The 20,575-nt window shown below is 45.2% G+C and overlaps 1 protein-coding gene across 4 annotated transcripts in view; it reads right to left on the bottom strand.

Moving 5' to 3' along the window:
• The window catches only part of ANKFY1 (ankyrin repeat and FYVE domain containing 1), a 94,317-nt gene that overhangs the window by 8,812 nt on the left and 64,930 nt on the right, over positions 1-20,575 (bottom strand). For 2 of the 4 annotated variants that reach the window (XM_049861239.1, XM_049861242.1), the window contains 12 exons: positions 18,857-19,061; positions 16,848-16,916; positions 16,430-16,629; positions 11,970-12,067; positions 8,660-8,888; positions 7,410-7,508; positions 6,963-7,116; positions 6,046-6,217; positions 4,938-5,056; positions 4,063-4,219; positions 3,007-3,207; positions 1,262-1,438 (listed from right to left, as the gene is read on the bottom strand). In XM_049861239.1, coding sequence (XP_049717196.1) covers positions 1,262-1,438; positions 3,007-3,207; positions 4,063-4,219; positions 4,938-5,056; positions 6,046-6,217; positions 6,963-7,116; positions 7,410-7,508; positions 8,660-8,888; positions 11,970-12,067; positions 16,430-16,629; positions 16,848-16,916; positions 18,857-19,061 — 1,880 coding nt within the window. The remainder of the gene's footprint in view (positions 1-1,261; positions 1,439-3,006; positions 3,208-4,062; positions 4,220-4,937; positions 5,057-6,045; positions 6,218-6,962; positions 7,117-7,409; positions 7,509-8,659; positions 8,889-11,969; positions 12,068-16,429; positions 16,630-16,847; positions 16,917-18,856; positions 19,062-20,575) is intronic. The other 2 variants (XM_049861240.1, XM_049861243.1) reach the window with 1 other exon arrangement.

Raw genomic sequence — 20,575 nt, 5'->3', positions numbered from 1 at the left:
CATATCTCAGAGGGACAGTCATGGTCACTAGTGCTGTGTGAGGGATCCTTACCTTGGCAAAGGGGTCAGGACTCCCAAACCTCCCTGGGCTCTTCAGATGGCAGAAACTGGTGAACACGGCGCTGGATTCTCTACTACCTCGAGGCCCACCTCTGCCTCCTTGGCTGCTTCCCCTACATTCGGGCTGTCCCTGGTGTCATCAGACCCACCTCCTTTCCATCCATTCCTCACCGCCACTGCCTCACCCAGGCCTCCGCAGTAGAGCCTTGCCCGGGCCTCCGCACTGGTATCCTGCCCCACACCCACCCCGAGCCCCAGGCAGCTTTTTTAAATGCTCTCTCAGCTCAAACACATATCAAGTCATAAAGCTTTTTCTAAAACGTGTTTTTCAAAAACAAAACTGTGAAGGCACCAAAGGCTGGTCAGGCTGGTCAAGTGTCCCAGTCGCCAGTTCTACAGCATGCACCTGGGGCTGAAGGGAAGGTGACCACCCGCTCTGAGGGGCAGGCCGGGGGCGTGGAACCCTGGTCTCTGCTCTGGACCATGTTCTCTCAGCTCGAACACTGACAGTGGTCTCCCCACTGCCTGAGGATGAGGCATGAAGGGGGCTCACAGCTCTCGGTCTGAACCATGACCCTCACTGTCTGATCTCTGCCCACCTCCTCCAACACATCTCCTTCTACTTGCTACTCTAACATCAGCCAAACCCTTCTACTTATAGCCCAACACGTGTGCTTCCCATCTCCACATCTTTGCTCAGACCTTTCCCCTGGCTGGGTAGCACTACGCTGTAGTGGAAAAAGCAGGCTTTGGAGTCAAACAGAAATGGCTGAAATCCCAGCTACACTACTCACGAGCTGACAACCCTGGGGGAAAAACACTCTTTCTGAGCCTAAATTTCCTCCTTGTAAAAGTAAAAAATGCCCGACCTGCTTTGGGGTTGTTTTGAGAATTAAGAGTCCATTTGGAAGCCCCAGCTGACTGGCTGACACAGAGGAGAGAAGGCAGCCTCCCTGCCCAGGATGGCCCTCCACCCTGGCCCTGCCGTCTAGATCCTGTTGGCCTTCAAGGCCAAGCAACTCACTGGGCACTCAGGACCTGCTGCCCATTGACACACCTGTTTTCCTGGCAGTACTGGCCTAGTCCCCAAATTTGCATTGGCCTTTCACAATACCTGGCAAAACACCTGTGAGAAGGGATTGTGCACACACTCTAAGACATGCTTCACACACGAGGTAGATGCTGTTCCTGTGTCACTTACCAGGTTGCGGACAATAATCTCTGAGCCCGCTTGGACAGCTAGGTGCAAAGGAGTCAACTTGAAAGCGTCCTGGACTCTGGAATTCACGTTAGCCTGGACACTGATGAGGAACAGGACACTTTCAATATCAGAGTTCTGAACCGCCACATGGAGAAAATTCCGGCCCTTGTTATCCACCTAAGGCAGGAAGCGGGAACCAAAATATCAGTAGGCTCCCTTGTGAGTGCCCGCCGACAACCTGTGGGCCACGGAGAGGTCACGATATCCTCCTGACCTCAGTGCCAGAAGCTCCCAAGACCCTACGCTAAACGCCCCTGCCCACATACACAAAAGACCCACTCTACATACTTGTGCACACAACCCTGTGTGCATGGAAACGTCCAAGTGCCAGGGGAAGAGAACTGCATAGATCCTGGCTGGCCTGGCAGCCTCCTGCTGCAGGAGCTGGACTTCTGAAAGCCAATAAAGAAACTGCCTGCAGCCAATAAAGGAATGCGCTGCCAAGCTGGGATGCCTGGAGAGAGGCAAACGTGGAGACTAGCCTGGGGAGTGTCTTCATTCTGGCTAAGAGAAGCACCCAGCATCCTAACCCAATAGCTATGATGACAGCCTGACCCCTCAGCAGTCAAGCGAAGACTGGTTTCAGAAAGTTGCCTCTGTTACTGAGGCAACAACGAGGGAGGCAGCCAATAGCATGTCACAGGCTTTGTGTCACTGATGTAGACAAAAGGTTGCTCAAATCAAACCATACAGCATATTGTGGCTACAAGAGTTGTGATGAGTATGAGTGACAGGAGTGCAGGAGATCACGTGCCACGTGCATCACCTCTCACATCCAGAGCACGTGCTAGTGTGACAAGCCATCTCTCTCCAGAGGACTCTCGTCACCAGCAGCCGTTACATACTAGATGGAGAGGAAGTGTGAGACAATTTCGCCTCCACTCATGGGCACTTTACACTGTCTGAGCAAGAATTAGGTCCGCACCTACACAATTCAGTCACATTTACACAAAAGCTTAAGAAAGGTGATGTACAGAAGCCTGAAATGCCAAGAAACAATCTTCCGCCATGCTAGAATTTCATTCAGGTCTCAAGTTCCCATTTTACTGTCCTAAGTGGCTATTCGTAAATCTTGGCAGTAGTTTAAGTGCTGGGTGGAAATTTGAGGATCCACAGCAAGTTTCTCTAGGATTGACTTAACAAACAATCCCAGAAACAAACAAACCTCAGCTCCCGCTTCTGGTCAATTGTTACTGTCATTTCCCACCCAATCTGTTGTTGCAGATGCACAATTCACCACAGGGATTCAGCGGCTGGTAAAGAACCTCAACGAGGACAACCAAACCTGCTAAGCTGAATGGTAACAACTCTAAAACACTCAGAGAGTCGCCCCAACATCACAACACAGCTCCTCAAGTTCAGTTTCAATCTTTTGAAGATGTTCACCCAAAGCAAAGAACCGGTTTAGCTGTACATGACACAGTTCCTATGACACGCCTAGCAACCCCCGGCCGGCATCAAAGTGCGACACCATCAGGCTGCAGACACAGGGGACAGCAGTCGAATCTCACCCAGCACCAAGAGGGCATCTGGAAAAGGCCAAATTTTCAGAAAGGGGAGTACAGTTTCAAACCAATGTCTCATATAGAAGAGGATTGTTTCACTGGAGACGTGTTTAGACTCCACGGAACAGGCTCTGTTGCGCTCAAGGCAACACGGAGAAGGCCAGGTGTTGGGTCGCTCACCTGCTCAGCAGCCCCGGATTCTCGCTTTAGGATGGCTTCGGCTGCCTTGTTGTTCTTGTAAGTCATGGCACAGGCAAAAGGTGTTAGCCCTTGTCTGTCTCGAACATTCAAGTGGATATCAGGGTGCGAAATCAACAACTGAATGATGACACTGTGTTGGTTGCTGATGGCCTCGTGGACAGGCGTTCTTCCTTCTGCATCCTACAGGGACAAAGCACGGATTTCAACATCCAACTGAAAGATAACACTCAGGAAAAATACGAAGGTGAATAGCTTTTAAAATGAATTCAGTTATGGGAATCGATACTCCCACCCTGGGTTTGACATCAGCTTTTCAGGAAGCTAAACCAGAGAGATGATTGACAGCCATCCCCCTCACACCTTCTCCAGTGACAGGGGGCCCAGCAGACACATCTGTTTTAGGTCTGCAGTCAGCTTCAGTGCCGTATTCCACCACTCTGTGTCTGGCTACAGGGCATCATATTTAAACCTTCACAGGCTATAACGCCGAAAAGCATGAAGGAATACAACTCAGGGTGTTCAACCGAACTCCTGAATATTTCCCTAAATACAGGACTCGTTTTGGGACTAAAATAAACTCTCGACAGGCACCTACAAGGGGAAATGTTGTTGTTGTTATTAGGTGCTGTTGAGTCGGTTCCGACTCATAGAGACCCTACAGGACAGAGTAGAACTGCCCCATAGGGTTTCCAAGGAGTGGCTGGTGGATTCAAACTGCCGACCTTTTGGTTAGCAACCGAGCTCTTAACCACTGCACCACCAGGGCTCCAAGGCGGCAAGAAAAATAGACAGGGCAGATCTTCCTCATGATGTAGTAAGAACAAAGGCACGAAGAAGGAAAGTCTTAACGTGAAACCATTAAAACTGCTTGGCTGCTGTATGACTCAGAGAGGTCATCTCATCAGCTGTAGCTTAGCCCAGATCGTGGTAAAGCAAAGGCCCAGGACTGGAGACTCTGCCAGGCTCCTTGCCATAAGAAGAGATTTACCTATTTCTGAGCTCACCTTCTCCCTAGAAAAGAGAAACACCACATACCTGTGCATTTACATTGGCACCAAACTCCAGGAGACACTGTACCGTCTCTTCCAGTCCCCAAGAGGCTGCCAAATGCAAGGGGGTATGCCCAGCTCTGGCTTCTTCTTCTCCTTCTCCATTTGCACCTGGTTGTCTGGGACTATTTACATCACAGCCACTGAAAGGAAGGGGGAAATAAAAGGAAGGCTTCAGAAGCCATGCTTCCCCCTAGCCTAGAAAAAAAAAAAAAAAGCCTAGACATGCTGGTAAATGCAGAGAAGCAGCCTCATCCGATCCTACAAAAAGGCTGCCGCCAGGGACTGCTGTCCTCCGCCTCAAACGCTGGTGTCTGGGTCCTACCCCCACAGATTGTTTTGCAGTTGGTCTTTGGGACGGCCTGGGCATTAGAATCCTTAAAAGCTCCCCAGGGCTTCTGCACGCATTTAAAGCGTGCGAACCACTGCCCTACACGTTTCCTAACAACCTTGTCTCGCCACACAGGCTGCACTCTGAGTGGCCATGGAGCTCTTCCGGCTTGTGCATTTCAGTGGGGAACATGGGGCTGTCTCTCAGAGACCATGTGGTCTTCTCTGTCCCGGCCTCCTGGTTTCATGGTGTAAACTGGTTGGATACGACTAGGGGAGCCCACGCAGTACCCAAATCAGGAAGCTGGCTTGGTTTTAGAGTCTGTGATCCAGGCATGTGAAACTCTCCCCTCACAGTGAGCCTGGTCCTTCGCTGACCTGACAGGACACCACAGTGAGCTCCACTAGCCTTAACTATGAAAGTCAAGGCAGCTACAGGCACGGCGAGACTGAGGGCAGACTAAGGAGAAAAGGGCCGGTTCGCAGTAATCTGAAGGAGAAGATTCACAGGGCTACGTGGGCTTCTCGGACCTGCGAATGAGAAAGCAGGCGGTGGACTCGTTGTTTTCGTCAATGGCCCTGTGCAGGAGTGTCTGGAGGCACCCACTAGGTCCTGGACCCCAGCACGTGGCATCACAACCATGTCTGACCTGCGCAGAAACAAAAAAAGTTACTCACGAACACTGCCTGGCAAAGATGACGATTTTTATTACCATCTCTGAGTTCTGTGCATATCGTTAGCTCCATTTTAGGCAAGATACAGTTCATAATTAGCTGATCATTACTTTAATCTGTATCATTCATTAGTTTTACAAACACAGATGAAATCTGCTCTATGCAAGTTCCCGTACTAAGTCCTTTGAGGGGGCTGGGAGATATAAATAAGATGTATTTAATTAATGCCCCCCAGAGCTGTGTTCAGAGCCCTGGTGGCCCTGGTTAAGAGCTGAGCTGATAACCAAAAGGTTGGCAGTTTGAATCCACCAGCCATTCCTTGGAAGCTCAATGAGGCAGTTCTACTCTGTCCTACAGGGTCAATATGGGTCAGAATTGACTCGACGGCAACAGGTTGGTTTTTGGTTTAGAGCTGTGTTCTAGAAGGCCAGAAAATACACAAGTGCATGTGTCCACATGTACCCACAAACCCCAGTAACACACACCTGCAATTAACAGGTAATCACAGTAACAACTGGGTAGAACTCCCAGGAGCAAAATGCCTCAATGACACACTGCAGGCCCTTCAGAAAGCTAAATGAGAACTTGCAGATTTCCCTCCACTTTGGGGACCTGTCTTCTGAACAGGGGATAAAAACCTGCGCCTTAAGAATTTATCACTATGGTAAAAGTGAGAGTAGCCCATATCAAAGTAACCCGCCCAGTAGAAGGCTCATGATGAAGTCCCTCAGTCCTCTTGCTTCTTGCTAGCTTTCTAGAGAAAGGCGGCCAAAAACAGAAGTGTTGGCCAACACCATTGTGGAACTGCACGTTTCTTCAACATGGCTTTCAAGTGCTCATCTTCGACCCAGTTTGTTCCTTGGCAGATCTCCTGCCCCTTGTGATTGCTACACAGGCACCATGTCCATCTCTGCCACAGAGTATCCCCATCTGTAAACAGAGGCTCCAGTCGAGCCTGTCTCACCAAAGTGGACGCGATGTCCTCCAGACCACGGGCCAAGGCGAGCCACAGCGGGGGATCCCCCTTCTCGTCAGGCACAGACATGTCGGCTCCCCGGGTGCACACAGCATCCACTACAAGCGGAAGCTGATTTCTGATGGCCAGCTGAAGGGCTGTCTCCCCATCCTGAGTCCTGCTGGGACATGCACACAAAAACCAAAGCCGACTGTTGTAGCTGGAGTAGAAAAACAAAGGGTGCCCTCCTGGGCACGCCACTGTATCCCTTAAACACACTTCTCTCACGTTCATTTGTATTTTCTCAGAGAAATTAAATCTGTCAATAGCATTTGTCCCTTCCGCCTTTAAAAACATATAGCCATGCTGCCTTACTGCACCCAGAAGGGAACGACCAACATCCCAGACGGCTGAAATCCGATAGGCATACAGCTGCCTCTAACAGCATCTAAATAAGATGCCATCCTGACTGCTCACTCGACAAAACACTTCTTTCACCCACTCAGTCATTCAGGCTCACTTAACACAGGAGATAAAGAGAAGTTCCTTTGAAAATGCAACCACAGTAAAAATTTAACTCTATTTGCCTCCCCCCACCCCCCGCCCTTAAGCCTTGTTGTCAGCTCGTTTGTCAGGATGTTCTTCATTGCAACTGAAATCCCTGCTGAACTGATTCTGGACTGTCCTTCGTGATGCGGTTTGTGCAGCACCATCCACTGCTCTTCAAAGGTTCAAAGGAGCAAAGTGCATTCTCCTGCTCCACCACGAGTCTACTCATCGTGTACATTCAGTTACAATGTTGTATTCTGTACTTTTTCAGTGCCATTGTTTCCTTTATTTAATAAGGAACAAAAATATTGTCTTAATTGAATCATCTCAATTAAGCGTGACCTGGTGTGACAGTGGGGAGTGCCGTGTCATCCTACCTGACATTTATATCTGCCTGATGCTCCAGCAGGAAGAGGGCGCTCTTGCTGTCCTGCCGTCGAATGGCCATGTGCAGCAAGGTCTGCCCATCTGACATGGTGTCATTAATGGAAGCCCCGGAGCCCAGAAGTTGGGCTGCAATCGTGTGCATGCCTGGGAAATGAATAAGCCCTGGGTAATGCCTGTTCAGCTTTTCGCACTTCCTCAACCTCTTACTGCAACACACACACCTTCTCAAAGCCAGCAGTTCTCCACTGGGTGTTACAGGCTTAACCCAAAGGAAAAAGATTCTTTTACAACCAAATGGTGATGAGCCCTACCCCCTCCCCTCCACCACACACACACACACACACATTCTCTCTCTCTCTCTCTCTCTCTCTCCCACTCACCCTTCTAACAATTGGGTATCTGGAGATGTCAACAGCCCCCATCTGTCACAGCCTTACCAGTCCATAATGCCAGGCCCAGAACAGTCTGGTCCCGGGAATCCTTGAGGCTGAAGTCCGGAATAATCTGCAAGTTGTTGGTGGCATGAAGAGCATTGGCTAAATTGTAAAAAGGAAAAGAACGCGTGATTTCACCACCCCATAGGCCACATTTAAAGCAGTCCAGAGACTAAGAGCTCAGTTTCACACTGGCTGGCTGGCTATGATGCGATCATTTCTATACAAAGAGAATTGATAAATCTTGTGGGGAGCAGAAGCCCAGAAACCTAATATTTTGGAGCAAAACTTAAGGGGAAAATGAATCTTTTAAAACACTGAATCTTCACATAAGAAAAACAGACTTCACTATGGAAACACATACTAATTACCTAATTACTTAAAAAAGAATTAAGACAACGCCCTGAAGATGTTTTCCTAATAAACAGTCCCTAAGATTGGAAAGCTCCCGTGAGGATCAAGAAATAGGCACCTTCTGCCTAAAACCCCCGCAACGCTCCAAGTGCTAGCCTTAACAGAGATTCGCCCACGGCCACCGAGTCGATCATGACTCACAGTGACCCTGTGGGACAGAGCAGAACTGCCACAGGGTTTCCAGGGCTATAAATCTTTACGGGAGCAGACTGCCAGGTCTTTCTCCCATGGGACGGCTGGTAGGTTCGAACTGCCAGCCTCTTAGTTAGTAGCCAATCACTTAACCACTGTACCACCAAGGCTCCTTTTAACAAAGATTTAGGCAAGAATGAAATAAATTTCAGGACAGGAAAAGGCTGAGGATGACTTTCTAAGGGAAACAGGCCTCCTCTGGTGCAGGGGCTTCCTTGGCCCCTCTTTTTGGCTCCTTACATGGGGCACCTGCCAGGTGGGCTCACAGGCAGATGAGGACTGGCTGACTCCTGGAGGACTTGCCTCAGCACAGTTCTCACACAAGGGCAGAGGCTTGGCTTAACCTACACTAAAATGGCCTGGAAAAATACCTCCCCCGCAAAGACTAAGAGATAGTGGAGTCAAAGGTCTAATACTTTCACCAACAAGTGAAATGGACAGGCCTCATCCTGGAAGCATCCACAGGACAGCACAGTAGTCAACACCCAGACTATATTATATGCTGTCTAGTCTGACCTAAAAGGATTTGGGGGGAAGAAACTGGCTATGTAAAACTAACCAATGGAGGAAACATCTACTCTGTACCTACCTACTCAAAACCGCTGTCCACAAGTCAAGTTGCCTGAAAGGAATTCCCAACTACCTACCTTTCTGCTCCAGAATGACGGACACCACATCTGGATGATTGTAAGCAATTGCCATGTGCAGTGGCGTCTGCAGATAGACACTGTCTGCTGAGCTCGTCAGGGATGCGGCCTCCTTTGGCAAAGGTGGCGCCTCCTCCGTCTGTAGGTTTGGGTTGGCACCTTGCTGCAGCAGCTCTGCAGTAAGGCTGGCCAGGCCATGCCGACAGGCTGTGTGCAACGGAGTCTCTCCCTGAACGGGAAACAAATGGCCCTCCTCTGTGCACTTCAGGCTGGGCATCCCCTTCTCAAAAGGGTAATGACAGCAGAAGTGCTGCAACTCAGGCCTCCAGTGCCACCACAGCCCGTGGTTCATCCTGTCACCAACTGAGCTCCGTGACTTTCATCCCACCCACCCCGTCACCTCTCTTCACCTTCTCCCCGTGCCACCATCCTTAGTTTCTTCAGTTTCTTCCCAAGCACCCACCGAATGCCCTGGCTTCCCATCCTTCTTCACCTCCAAGAACCTCTTTAGCTCCCCCCACTTCAATTTGTAAAATTATTTTTTCTAATACAAAGTAATATATGTTTATTATTAAAAAAAAAAAAAAAAACAAACACCAAGTGTCACAAAAATTAACACTGTAGACAATGGAAGGGCTTCGCAATCACAGCCCAGCGATAAGCAGTGTTAACAGTGTGACCTTCCCACCAGCACACCCAGGCCCTGTTCCCTTGACCAGTTCATTTCAACCTCATCTTGAACTCTGATCAAGACCTCCTTCCCATCCCCCTTTTAAATTAAAAACATTTTTAATTGATATTACAGGTACTCGATTCAATATTCAAAAGGTACAGGTGATCCGGTCAAAGAAAGTCTGCTCACACACCTGGCCCCCAGCACCCAGTTATCCTCCCCTAAAGGGACCATTGCCACCAGCCACAGGTTTCTGCCCAGCGACAGAGCACTCACAGAAAAACACAGACATATATGCACATATGTATATGCACATACATATACGCACTGTGCACGCGTGTTTTTTTTTCCTCACCCAAACAAATGGGAACAAACTGAACACACACTCTGCTCCTTGCTCTTTCAAAGTTACCTATCATCCTTTCAAGAGTCAGAGTTCTACAAGGCTTACTGTACAAAAGTGTGAGATCCCACCTCCCTCCCCCTCCCCTCTAAAAAACTTTCCTTTCACAGAGGGAACCACTTTGAACTCTTTTAATCTTCATCTTTCTAATAACATGTTTTTATTGCTGCCTCTTGAGCGTCCAGCTTCAGGCACTCTCCATGGAAGGTAACTGCTCTTTTACTCCACGTGCGCCCTTCCCACCCCACATCTTCCCAGAGCTGTATAGTTGTGGTGCAAGCCCTCACAAGTGTGTCGTCCTCCTCAGGGCTGTCTTCTGCCCCAGCCCTTCTCCCTGCACGTTCTTATCGAGGGTGTTTATCTAACCCCATGGCTTCTACCAGCATCTACAAGCAGGATATTCTCAAACCCAATCTCAAGCCCTGTGTTTCTATCTGATTCTCTCATACCTGCTGGACAACTCTGTCTGAATGTTTAGAAAAGAGCTGAACAATCACAACATTGAATTCACTCCCTCTACACCAGCTCTTCCTGCTGACCAGTTCCCCCTTTCTCTTTAAGAATATATCACAACAGTTTTCACTTCTTATGCACTCATCTCTGACAGCTATAAGCAGGCAAGTCTTATTGACTCTAATCCTGAAATTACTCTGAAACCTGTCCCTTTAGATCCAAATCCAGTATCAGAGGTCAGGATACCTCACTGCCTATCTAGGTGATTTCCACCTGGCTCCAGCCTGGACCTCAGTGGTGCGCCCACTCACCCATCATACCAGATCCCAGGCAGCTTTCTCAATTCTAAAATGACCATACTGCTCTTCTGCCCAAACCCTTCTATGGATCTTCTCTGCCTATAGATACAGTCCAAACTCCTTAAACCAGCATTCTAGGCCCTTTTCCAGTCTAGCTCTCACTTGGTTTCAAGTCAGGTCTCTGCTTCTTGTAAGCTCAAGGCAGGGTTTTTAAAAATTGGGAGACAGCGCAGCATGTCTGTATGTTAATAGAAAAGAACAGTGGACAAAATGGATGAGGCAGGAGAGAGAGAGAAAAAGACAAGGAGACACAGACACACGACGGTCTGAGACGCACTGAGTCACTGAGGAGATGAGAGGGGATGAGGTACAGAGGCCAAACAAGAACCCGGCCTCAAGTGAGCAGAGGACGTTCCACCCATTCTAGCCGGAGGGTAGGCCCTGCGTGGGCTTAGGCGCAAAGAGATGATTAGAATAATGGTAGAAAAGGATGGCACTGCCCTCTCCCCTGTACTTCCAAGCCACTTTCATATGTCTCATATACCAAGCTTACTGTTTGCCTACTTGCCCAGCAATGTGGAGAGTGTAAAACTGTAAATCCTAGTACCTGGGTCTTAATACTTGCTCCATTAGTTATAAGCCACTTAACCTATGAGAACCTCAGGGTCCTTCATCCTGAAATGAGGAATTTGTAGATGTGGATACATGTCTCTTCAACCCTAACAATACGAGCTGCTTCTAGGTCTGCTGTGAGAGTTGAGAGAGACAGTATCTTAAAGCTGCTAGCTCAAAGTCATAGTAAAACAAATGTGATCCTAAAGATAAGCTCATCATCCTTGTCTGAAAATAATAAAGTAAAAAGTAATTATTATTTAGTATTTGCAATGTCCCACATATTATGCTCATAGCACTTGCATATTTCTTTTCATCTTAACCACAACCCTATGAAATCAGCATTAAGCCCATTTTACAGATGAGGAAATTGAAGATCAGAAAGTTTAAGGAACTTGTCTAAGTCCACACAGGGAGGGAGTGAGAAAGCCGGTAAACCCAGGTGTGTCCGACCCCAAAGGCCGTGCTTTCAAACACAACACTATAAAAAATCTACCTTGTTAGCTTATGGTATGGACTTAATGAGCATCCACATAGAAAAAACTCAGTGAACGTGAAGTGTTATGAAGAATTAAGATGCTATTATGGTAGCTTTTTATATACATGTCTGCTAATCTTTATTAAACTCTAAAGTCCGTAATATCTAGCTCAGGACCTGACAGGCCATTGCTGCCAGGAAACGCTGAAGGAATCCATCAACTAACGTTTCAGGATGTATAAAAGAATCTGCTTCAGTGTGGTTTTTAACCGCGTGAACACACTATTTTGACAAAAATTGAAAAAAGAACCTGTTCTATTTTTCCCTACCATCCACCACTGCCGTTCCTTCCACAGACCAAAGCCTTTCCCCTGCTGCCCCATCACACTTACCCACTTGTTTCTGTGGTTGACGTGGGCACCATTGGTCGCCAGGAAAAGCGCTGCTGCCTCGTTTCCTGCTCCAGCTGCCCGCTGTAGTAAGCAATTTCCTAGAAGAAAATGGGCACATTCATTGTGCCATGTGCATAAAAACAAGGTCACCTTCCACACAGTATCACACCCTGCCCTTTCCACCACCTTCCACAGCTGGCAAGCCCACACCTGAAGGAGGTAGCACTGAAGTCCACACAGGCATTCTCTGTATGTGGACACAGAGGCCAGAGACAGCCTGGGCAGAGCAAAGATTTAGTCTGGAAGTCAGGAGACATTCATTCTTCCCTGGGTTTGCCACTGGCCCCCATCCAGGATCAGAGGTAAGGTATATCTCCTTTTCCGTTTGGGTGAGGACAGAGTTTCTCAACAGTGCTGCTACTGACATTTTGAACACGCTAATTATCTGTTGTGGGGGGGCTGTCCCAAGCACTGTTCGATGTTTAGTAATATCCCTGGCTTCTACTCTCAACAATGGAAAATGCCTAGAGTCATTGCCAAATAATCCCTGGGGGGCGAAACTGTGCCCAGCTGAGAACCACTGAGCAAAATGCCATCCTGAAGACACTGTGAGCTGAAGTTCTACCAGAGAATGCCCTTAAATACTTCAGTTTAATTCCTAGGGTTTTAAATATGTTTGTCCTTGGCTTAGAAGTGTTTTGCTTATTTAGCACTATCATCCTTTTTCTAAATAAAAGTCTTAGAAAGAAAAAAAAAAACCTTTTTTCCTTTGTCTTTTCTCAAATGGTTTTAGTCCTGGACCAGTGTTTCTTGGCCTTTTAAAGCCCATTTCCTTTTTTGATAAAACAAAAAAAATCGCATGTTCTACAGCTACACTACTTGAAAATTCAAATTAAATTGAATACCAGGACTTAACACAAGGTAAAGAAGCGGGACAAAGCACGGCTTTGTTTTCGTACCATTTTCTCCTCTTCCCTCAGAAAAAGTAATACCCACCCTAGTTGAGAATCGTTCTCACCTAAAGGCTCCTAATCAGAATCCCATTTTCAGTTCCCCAGTCATTCTAGTGTACAGAAAACCTACTGCCATCGAGTCAGTTATGACTCACAGTGACCCTCTAGGACAGACCAGAACTGCCCCACAGGGTTCCCAAGGCTGTAAACCTTTACAGAAGCAGACTGCCACATCTTTCTCCTCTGGAGCGGCTGGAGGGTTCGAACTGTCAACCTTTTGGTTAGCGGCCTGTCAATCACTGCGCCACCGGGCTCCTTATTCTAGTGTACAAGAGACTTAAATTATGTACCTTCCAGTAGAAAAAAGATAACCTGCAACTGCTAAAATACTACTGAAATGCAGAAAACCGGTGGATGAAGGTTACTATATAATGAAAAATGGAACACATCAGCAGGAAAGAATAATGATCCTGAATCTGGCTGTACTTCAACAATTAAAATTCAAAATATATAAACTGACAGATCAAAAAAAAAAAAAGAACAAGTCCACAATCACAGTGAAAATTTTAATACACCTCTCAAACTGACAGAGCAAGCAGTCCAAAACTTAGTAAAGATAAATAAGATTTGCAGAGCACAATGAGCAAGCTTGATTCAGTGGGCATTCATAGAGAACTGAATCCTACAGTGAAAGAATGCACACTCAGGTACACGTGAAACTTCTGTAAAAAGTGGTTCTCTAAGAGTCTAAAATTCAAGTCTTAAATATCAAAGAGCTAATCTCTTACTGCATTCTGACACAAACTTAAATTAGAAATCAGTAAAATGATGACCACTAACCAACATACACTTATAAATGACAAGCAATTTCCTAAGAGCCTCGTTTCCAGAAGGTGAAGGCCTTCCGTCTGGAACACGTGCAGTTCTTCCAGCGCGCCCTGTCCTGGAACAGCACATCACGCAGAGTGGTGATTTTATCCGACCTTGGTTTAAAGCTAATTAACGTCTTTTAGGGAAGAGGCTGTTAATAGCCATCCTTTTTTGTCACTGACTCTTCTCAGTAGCGCCCACCAGTGCTTTATGCATGTCTTGTCCTCAGCACTGAATTATATGGAATCCCTCTCCTTAAAATGCAGGTTCCTGAGAGTCTTTCAGGAGTCCGTGAAGTCAAAACTATTTTCATAATAATAATACTGGGATGTCTTTTTTTTTTTTTTCCCACTGTGTTGATATTTACACTGATGGTGCAAAAGCAATGGTGGATCACAGCGGGAAGCCTTAACACAAATCAAGCCCATGGCATCAAAAGCACTAGTAGTAGTCACCGTATTCTTCGCCACCATCCACTCACGGTAAAAAAAAGAAAAAAGCCAGTTTCACTTAAGATGATCCTTCATAAAGCAGTAAAAATGACTAATATTGTTAAATCTTGACCACTGAGGACAGGCTGTTTTAAAATTCCGTGTGAAAAAAGTACGCACAAAGCCATTTCTGTGACATACCAAAGTACGACAGTCGTCCAGGGAAGGGCACTGGTGCCATCGTGTGAGGTGCCTTTCTCACGGGATGCCATTTTTACTTGGAAGAATGACTGACAAATTACGGTTATTCAAACATGGGCATCCGGCACACATTTTCTTGGAAATGAACAAAGGGAGTCTGTCGCTTTCAGAAAAATAATAGACAATATTTATACCCAAGGTAAAATTTTAGGTTTCAAATAAAAATTAGAATTTTGGAAAACTTTTATCTGCAACCGTAAGTCTGACAGCTTCTCAGTACTTGAAGACTTTTCTGGTGAGATCAGTGGCAATATGAAACACTGTGATTCTAAAATATATGAGCATTTGAAAGATCTGCATAACTCAGTGAACCAATATTTTCCAAATGATTAAGGCATGATGTTACAAAATCATGCATGAAGAAAAGATCCATTCAAAGTAAAAAAAAAAAAAAGGACCATGGATTTTAATATAACAGAGTATAAAACTTCATTGATACAGTTTCCGATTCTACATTGCAATTAACCTTAAAGAAACTATCATTTGATGAATTTAGTATCAAAGAGATATATCCACAATTATCTGAAGAGGCTATTAAAATGCTCTTCCCAACAACTCTGAAAAGGAAGGTGAGAATGGTGACACAACTCAGAGACTGTACTCAGTGTCACTGAAGTGCACAGGTTGTTGAAATGGTGTGTGTTCTACTGTATATATTCTCAGTAACAACAAAAATAAGATAAATTATATATGAAAAAAAAATTCTTCCCTTTTCCAACCATATAACCAGGTGAGGGTGGGTTTCTTCATATACTTGAACCAAAGTAACAAATCTCAAAGGACTGACCGTAGATGCAGATGTAAGAATCCAGGCGTTAAAGAGAACTGTAAAAATGTAAAACAATGCCCCCTTCTCACTAAATTTCTTTGTTTTGAAAGTTATTTTTCATAAAAAGTGTTATATGTTAACATGTAATGGTTTATAATTGTTATTTAACTAATCCACATTTTAAAATTTTTTCAATTTCTAATATGTTAAATATTGATAAATATAACCCACATAAGAAAAAGGTCTTTGGGACATAGGATTTAAGAAAAGGTGTTCTGAGTCCAAAACATCTGAGAACCACTATATAAAATAAATGGAAATGTGTCAGCTTGAAGGAGTTAATGTGGAGTCTAACTAAATTATTTGAAGCACACTATTAAACACAAAAATTACAACCTGGGCTTTTACTGTATTTAAAACTAAGTACAATTTGGGTCAAAGATTCTGTAGCAGAATCCTGATCAAAAGGGGGAAAATGTAGAACAGAATTTCCAATTCTCATGGACTCTAGACTCTTTGGAGCCTTGGAGGCTGGATGACCCCTGAAACTACTGCCCTGAGATACTCTTTAAATCTTAAACCAAAAACATCCCCTGAAGTCTTCTTAAAACCAAACAATAATTTAGCTTAACTAGTGAAGAATGTCTGCCTTCAGCATTATGCTCTTTTAAGATCTGTCTATACGGTATCAAGTTGACAAGGGCAACTGGAAAGATCAGACAGGAGCCTGGGGGCAGTGAGCTTATGTTCACGGGGGAGGGACAACTCAGGAAAGGGCGGGAATGGCCACACAACATGAAGAACAGAAGCAACATCACTGAGTTGTACATGCAGAAACAGGCGAACTGGTGTATGTTTCGCTGTGTATATTGTCAACGACAACAACGAAATCAAAATAAAAAAACCCAAAAACCCAAACCTACTGCCGTTGAGTTGATTCTGACTCATAGCGACCCTACAGGACAGAGTAGAACTGCCCGATAGTTTCCAAGGAGCGCCTGGCAGATTCGAACTGCCAACCTCTTGGTTAGCAGCCGTAGCACTTAACCTATAAAGTACAAAATAATTTTTCTAATGGTATGCTAAACAGTTTCTAAATTTTTGGTACAAACATTTATTCAATGTTTCATGGAGCCTCCAGGTTTTAGGGTCATCTCTTGGGGATCCATGCCTTACCTGTCACTTTATCAGGTGCATCAGTGTTGCTGCCTCGCTGAATGAGCCTAGCTGCAAAGCTGTTTTCGTCAAAGGAAGTTCCATTTACTACAGGGGTGTCTTCAAAGGGGTTTACAGCCTGGTCAGAAGACACAGTGATATACTGCACCGCAAGCCACAGAGCTGTGCTGCCCTCGTGGTCTTTCAGCTCTAAATCTGATCTGAAATAAGGAAGCAAGGTGAACAACAAATATAACTTTCAGACACTGCATTGCCAACAGCCTTATTCTTTCTCTTTATATATTGTGAATGACAAATTTTGATTTTGCTTTTACTTGTTAAAATGTGTAACACTAAAAGATGTTTTAAAAGAACTGTTTTTCACTCACAATCCCACCCTCACAACTGCTTTTTCATTTCTCCATGTCTCCCTACGTACTGTTTACACTGCAGCAGCTGATTGAACACGTGTTCATTCCTGGCCGTGATGGACAAGTGCAGAGGAGTCCTGCAGGATAAAAAAGAAGCGGTGCCAATTCAGGACAGGCTCAGCCCAGATGACTCAGCAGCCGGTGACCAGAAACTTGGAAAATTATCTGCCATAAGGAATTCCACATTTCTGCAACAACTATCCCTTTCTACCCTGGCAAATGGCTTTTCAAAACCATGACCAAGTATCAGAGTATGAAAATGGATTCATTTATGTTACCACTTATTCAGTGGCCAAAAAGACAAGAATAAAAGTAAGAGATATAAAATACTCTCCAATTCAACACTGACTCCTTACTCAATGTGTATACACAATTTTTTTTAAAAAACAGCAGTTTCTACCACAGGTATGCTTATTTTTCCCTGCCTATCCCCCACCAATTCTGAAAAGGCATTTTTTTCTCCCCTGTAATTCTGTTATACTCTAATACACACAGAGTAGCAATGGGTGAAAACTGCCCTTCACTAGTGACTGATTAAGTGGCACGTAACCACTCTGCTCCTTTACTTGGCCCTCAAGCCTGGGTGGAGATAGCCACTGCAGAGCACAGGCACCGCCAGGGCTGGCATCTGCCTCAGACACAGAGACTGCCAAGGTTTACTGCAGTTGGGAAAAAAATCAAACAACCAACAGCGGAAATAAAAAACAATGTAATTATTTGGAAAATAAGGTAATTATTACATGATATTAAAAATTCATGGAGATACATCTTAAAGTGCTTTATTCATCACACAAATCAATTATCCTGACAACCAAACGTCACAAAAATCTTTTATTCTTTGAGTTTTCAAAGATATAAAATAGTGAGCTGTTCTGACGACAAAAAGTGGGTCTCATTTCTTGTTGGTGATTCAGGTGGCTTAACTTCCCTTCAGAGCCTCCCACACTGCTGTCCCAAAGGTAAACAGCCCTTTATTAGATTCTAAACCACAAGGAATCCTCAACTCAATATTTCTGGAAAGGGGCAAAAGAACAAGATAGCTACTGTCAAATATGGGAAGGGCTGTGCTATGGAAGATGGCAATCTGTACAAATAGTTGCCTGAAATCGTAAAATGATGCCACTGCCGTGGAAAACAGACTGGCGAGTCCTCAAAAGGCTAAACATAGAATTACACAAGACGAGAAATTCTACTCCTACTCAGCCATAAAGAGAAATGAATTCATGATACATGCTACGACATGGATGAACATTGAAAACATCATGCTAAGTGAAATAAGACAGTCAGAAAAGGATAAATATTGCATGCTTCCACTTATATGAAATAGCTAGAATCTGCAAATGTATGAGACCAAAGTTTATCCGTGGTTACCAGGGGTGAAAGGGAAGTGGAAAGGGGGACTCACTGCCTAGGGGGCACTGAGTTTCTGCTAAGGGTGATGGAAAAATCGGGAAACAGGGTGGTGATGGTTGTATAACAAGACGAATGTAACGAATGTCAGTGAACTGTACATGTAAAAAATGTTGAAATGGCAAATGTTTTGTTACATGCATTTGTACTACAATTTAAAAGAAAAAAGTATGCTTGAGGTGGGAGTATTTACAACAAGGGAGAGCTGGGTTTAGTGTACAGAATTCTCGAACGATTAGAACTCACAAAGCTGAAACAGTACGCTCCTCTTCTTCGAAGTATCTAAGCAGCCTAACAAAGATGCGGAAGGGTTCTCCCTTGGGGCAGCTGGACCAGATGACACTCTGGTTCCTTCTAACATGAAGATGCTAGAAATTCCTTAGAAATTCAGAGACCTCAATTACCCAGGATGCAAATGTTTTCTCCAAATGTCTCTAGCTTTAGTGGTGCCTCTCGCTGGCACGTAAATCAACGTTTGTGACTTCAGGAAATGTCTGACTGAAGAACGCTGAGCTAAAGAACATGAAGTTTCTGCCAGTTATGTGCCACCACAAAGTGACCTTACGAGAACCGTGCTGAGGGCACAGTCTATCTGTTCCCCACTTACCTGCCCTTGCTGTCCTGCAGGTTGGGGTTGGCACCAGCTTGCAGGAGGGCCTCTGCGATCTGCGCCACCTCAGACATCACCTCTGCTGAGTGTGTCTTTGAACTGTACGATGCCACGAGATGCAGTGGTGTCTCCTGGGCACCCAAGGTAGCAGCACTGACAAGAGCCCCATTCTTAATGAGGAAAGTGGCAGCAAAGAGGTCCCCTTGGAAAGAAACAGTAGAAGAAGTGGTCACAGATGACAACTTCCAGGGTAAGCTATTCTGGATAACGATTCCTCAAAAAGGCACCAGTCAGTAACTGCAAACAAAGAGAAGGGCAGCCGGGCGTGTACGAAGGGATCTCTGAAAGCAGAAAACCAAAAAACCAAACCCGCTGCCGTTGAGTTGGTTCTGACTCATAGCGACCCTACAGGACAGAGTAGAACTGCTCCCATGGTTTCCAAGGAGCACCTGGTGGATTTGAACTGCCGACCTTTACGGTTAGCAGCCATAGCACTTAACTACTACACCACCAGGGTTTCCTCTGTAAGTAGAAACTTATCTAATTCAAAAGGCTTTATTCAATTTCTGATTACCTGTTATCATCTGTTCTACCTATTTGTTTCAACATTACTTCACAATGTAAGAATAGAGGCTTCTACCCGTCAAAGGCCTCCTCTGGTCATCTCTTCTCAAAAAGAGCTTCCCAGATCCCCCTAGAAACCCCTAGCACAATTCCTCTTCCTCTCCCACTTCCTGACCACAGTCTGTACCTAAGCAACACTTACTCACAACCTGCTCTACCTACATACAGGCTTCTGTTCAGAGTTTAAGCCACAGAACAAGACCATGTCTGACTTATTATAAACGTTCTTTCCACCACTCTTCTGTCAGTTTGTCGTACTGTGGGCGCTTGCGTGTTGCTGTGATGCTGGAAGCTATGGTGCCCATATTTCAACTACTAGCAGGGTCATCCACAGTGGACAAGTTTCGGTGGAGCTTCCAAATTGAGACAGACTAGGAACAAGGACCTGCAATCTACTTTGAAAAAAACAAACTAGCCAGTGGAAACCTTACGAATAGTAGCGTAAAACTGTCTGATGTACTGCCAGGGGATGAGCCCCTCAGGTTGGAAGGCACTGAAAATACGACTAGAATCGACCTTAATGACATGGATGGAGTAAAACTTTCAGGACCTTCATTTGCTGATGTGGCACAACTCAAAAGAAGAAGAAACAGCTGCAAACATCCACTAATAATCGGAACGTGGAATGTACGAAGTAGGAACCTAGGAATTGGAAGTTGTCAAAAATGAAAGGGAACACTTGAAGATAGATATCCTAGGCGTCAGTAAGCTGAAATGGACTGGTATTAGCCATTTTGAATTAGACAAGCATATGGTCTACAAATTAAATAGGAATGGTGTCACATTCATTGTCAAAAAGAACATTTCAACATCTATCCTGAAGTACAACACTGTCAGTGATGGGATGGTATCCATACGCCTACAGGGAAGATCAGTTAATATGACTATTATTCAAATTTTGAACCAACCACTAATACCAAAGATGAAGAAATTGAAGATTTTTACCAAATTCCATAGTCTGAAATTGATCTTGTAATCAGGATGCACTGATAATTACTGGTGATTGGAATGCAAAAGTGGAAACAAAGGAGAAGGATCAGTAGTTGGAAAGTATGGCCTTGGTGGCAGAAATGACACCAGAGATCGCATGAC

This window comes from Elephas maximus, chromosome 19 (assembly GCF_024166365.1).
Source record: "Elephas maximus indicus isolate mEleMax1 chromosome 19, mEleMax1 primary haplotype, whole genome shotgun sequence".
Lineage (NCBI taxonomy): Eukaryota > Metazoa > Chordata > Mammalia > Proboscidea > Elephantidae > Elephas > Elephas maximus.
Note: the sequence above shows the minus strand (reverse complement) of the source record. Positions and strands in the feature narration are given on the sequence as shown.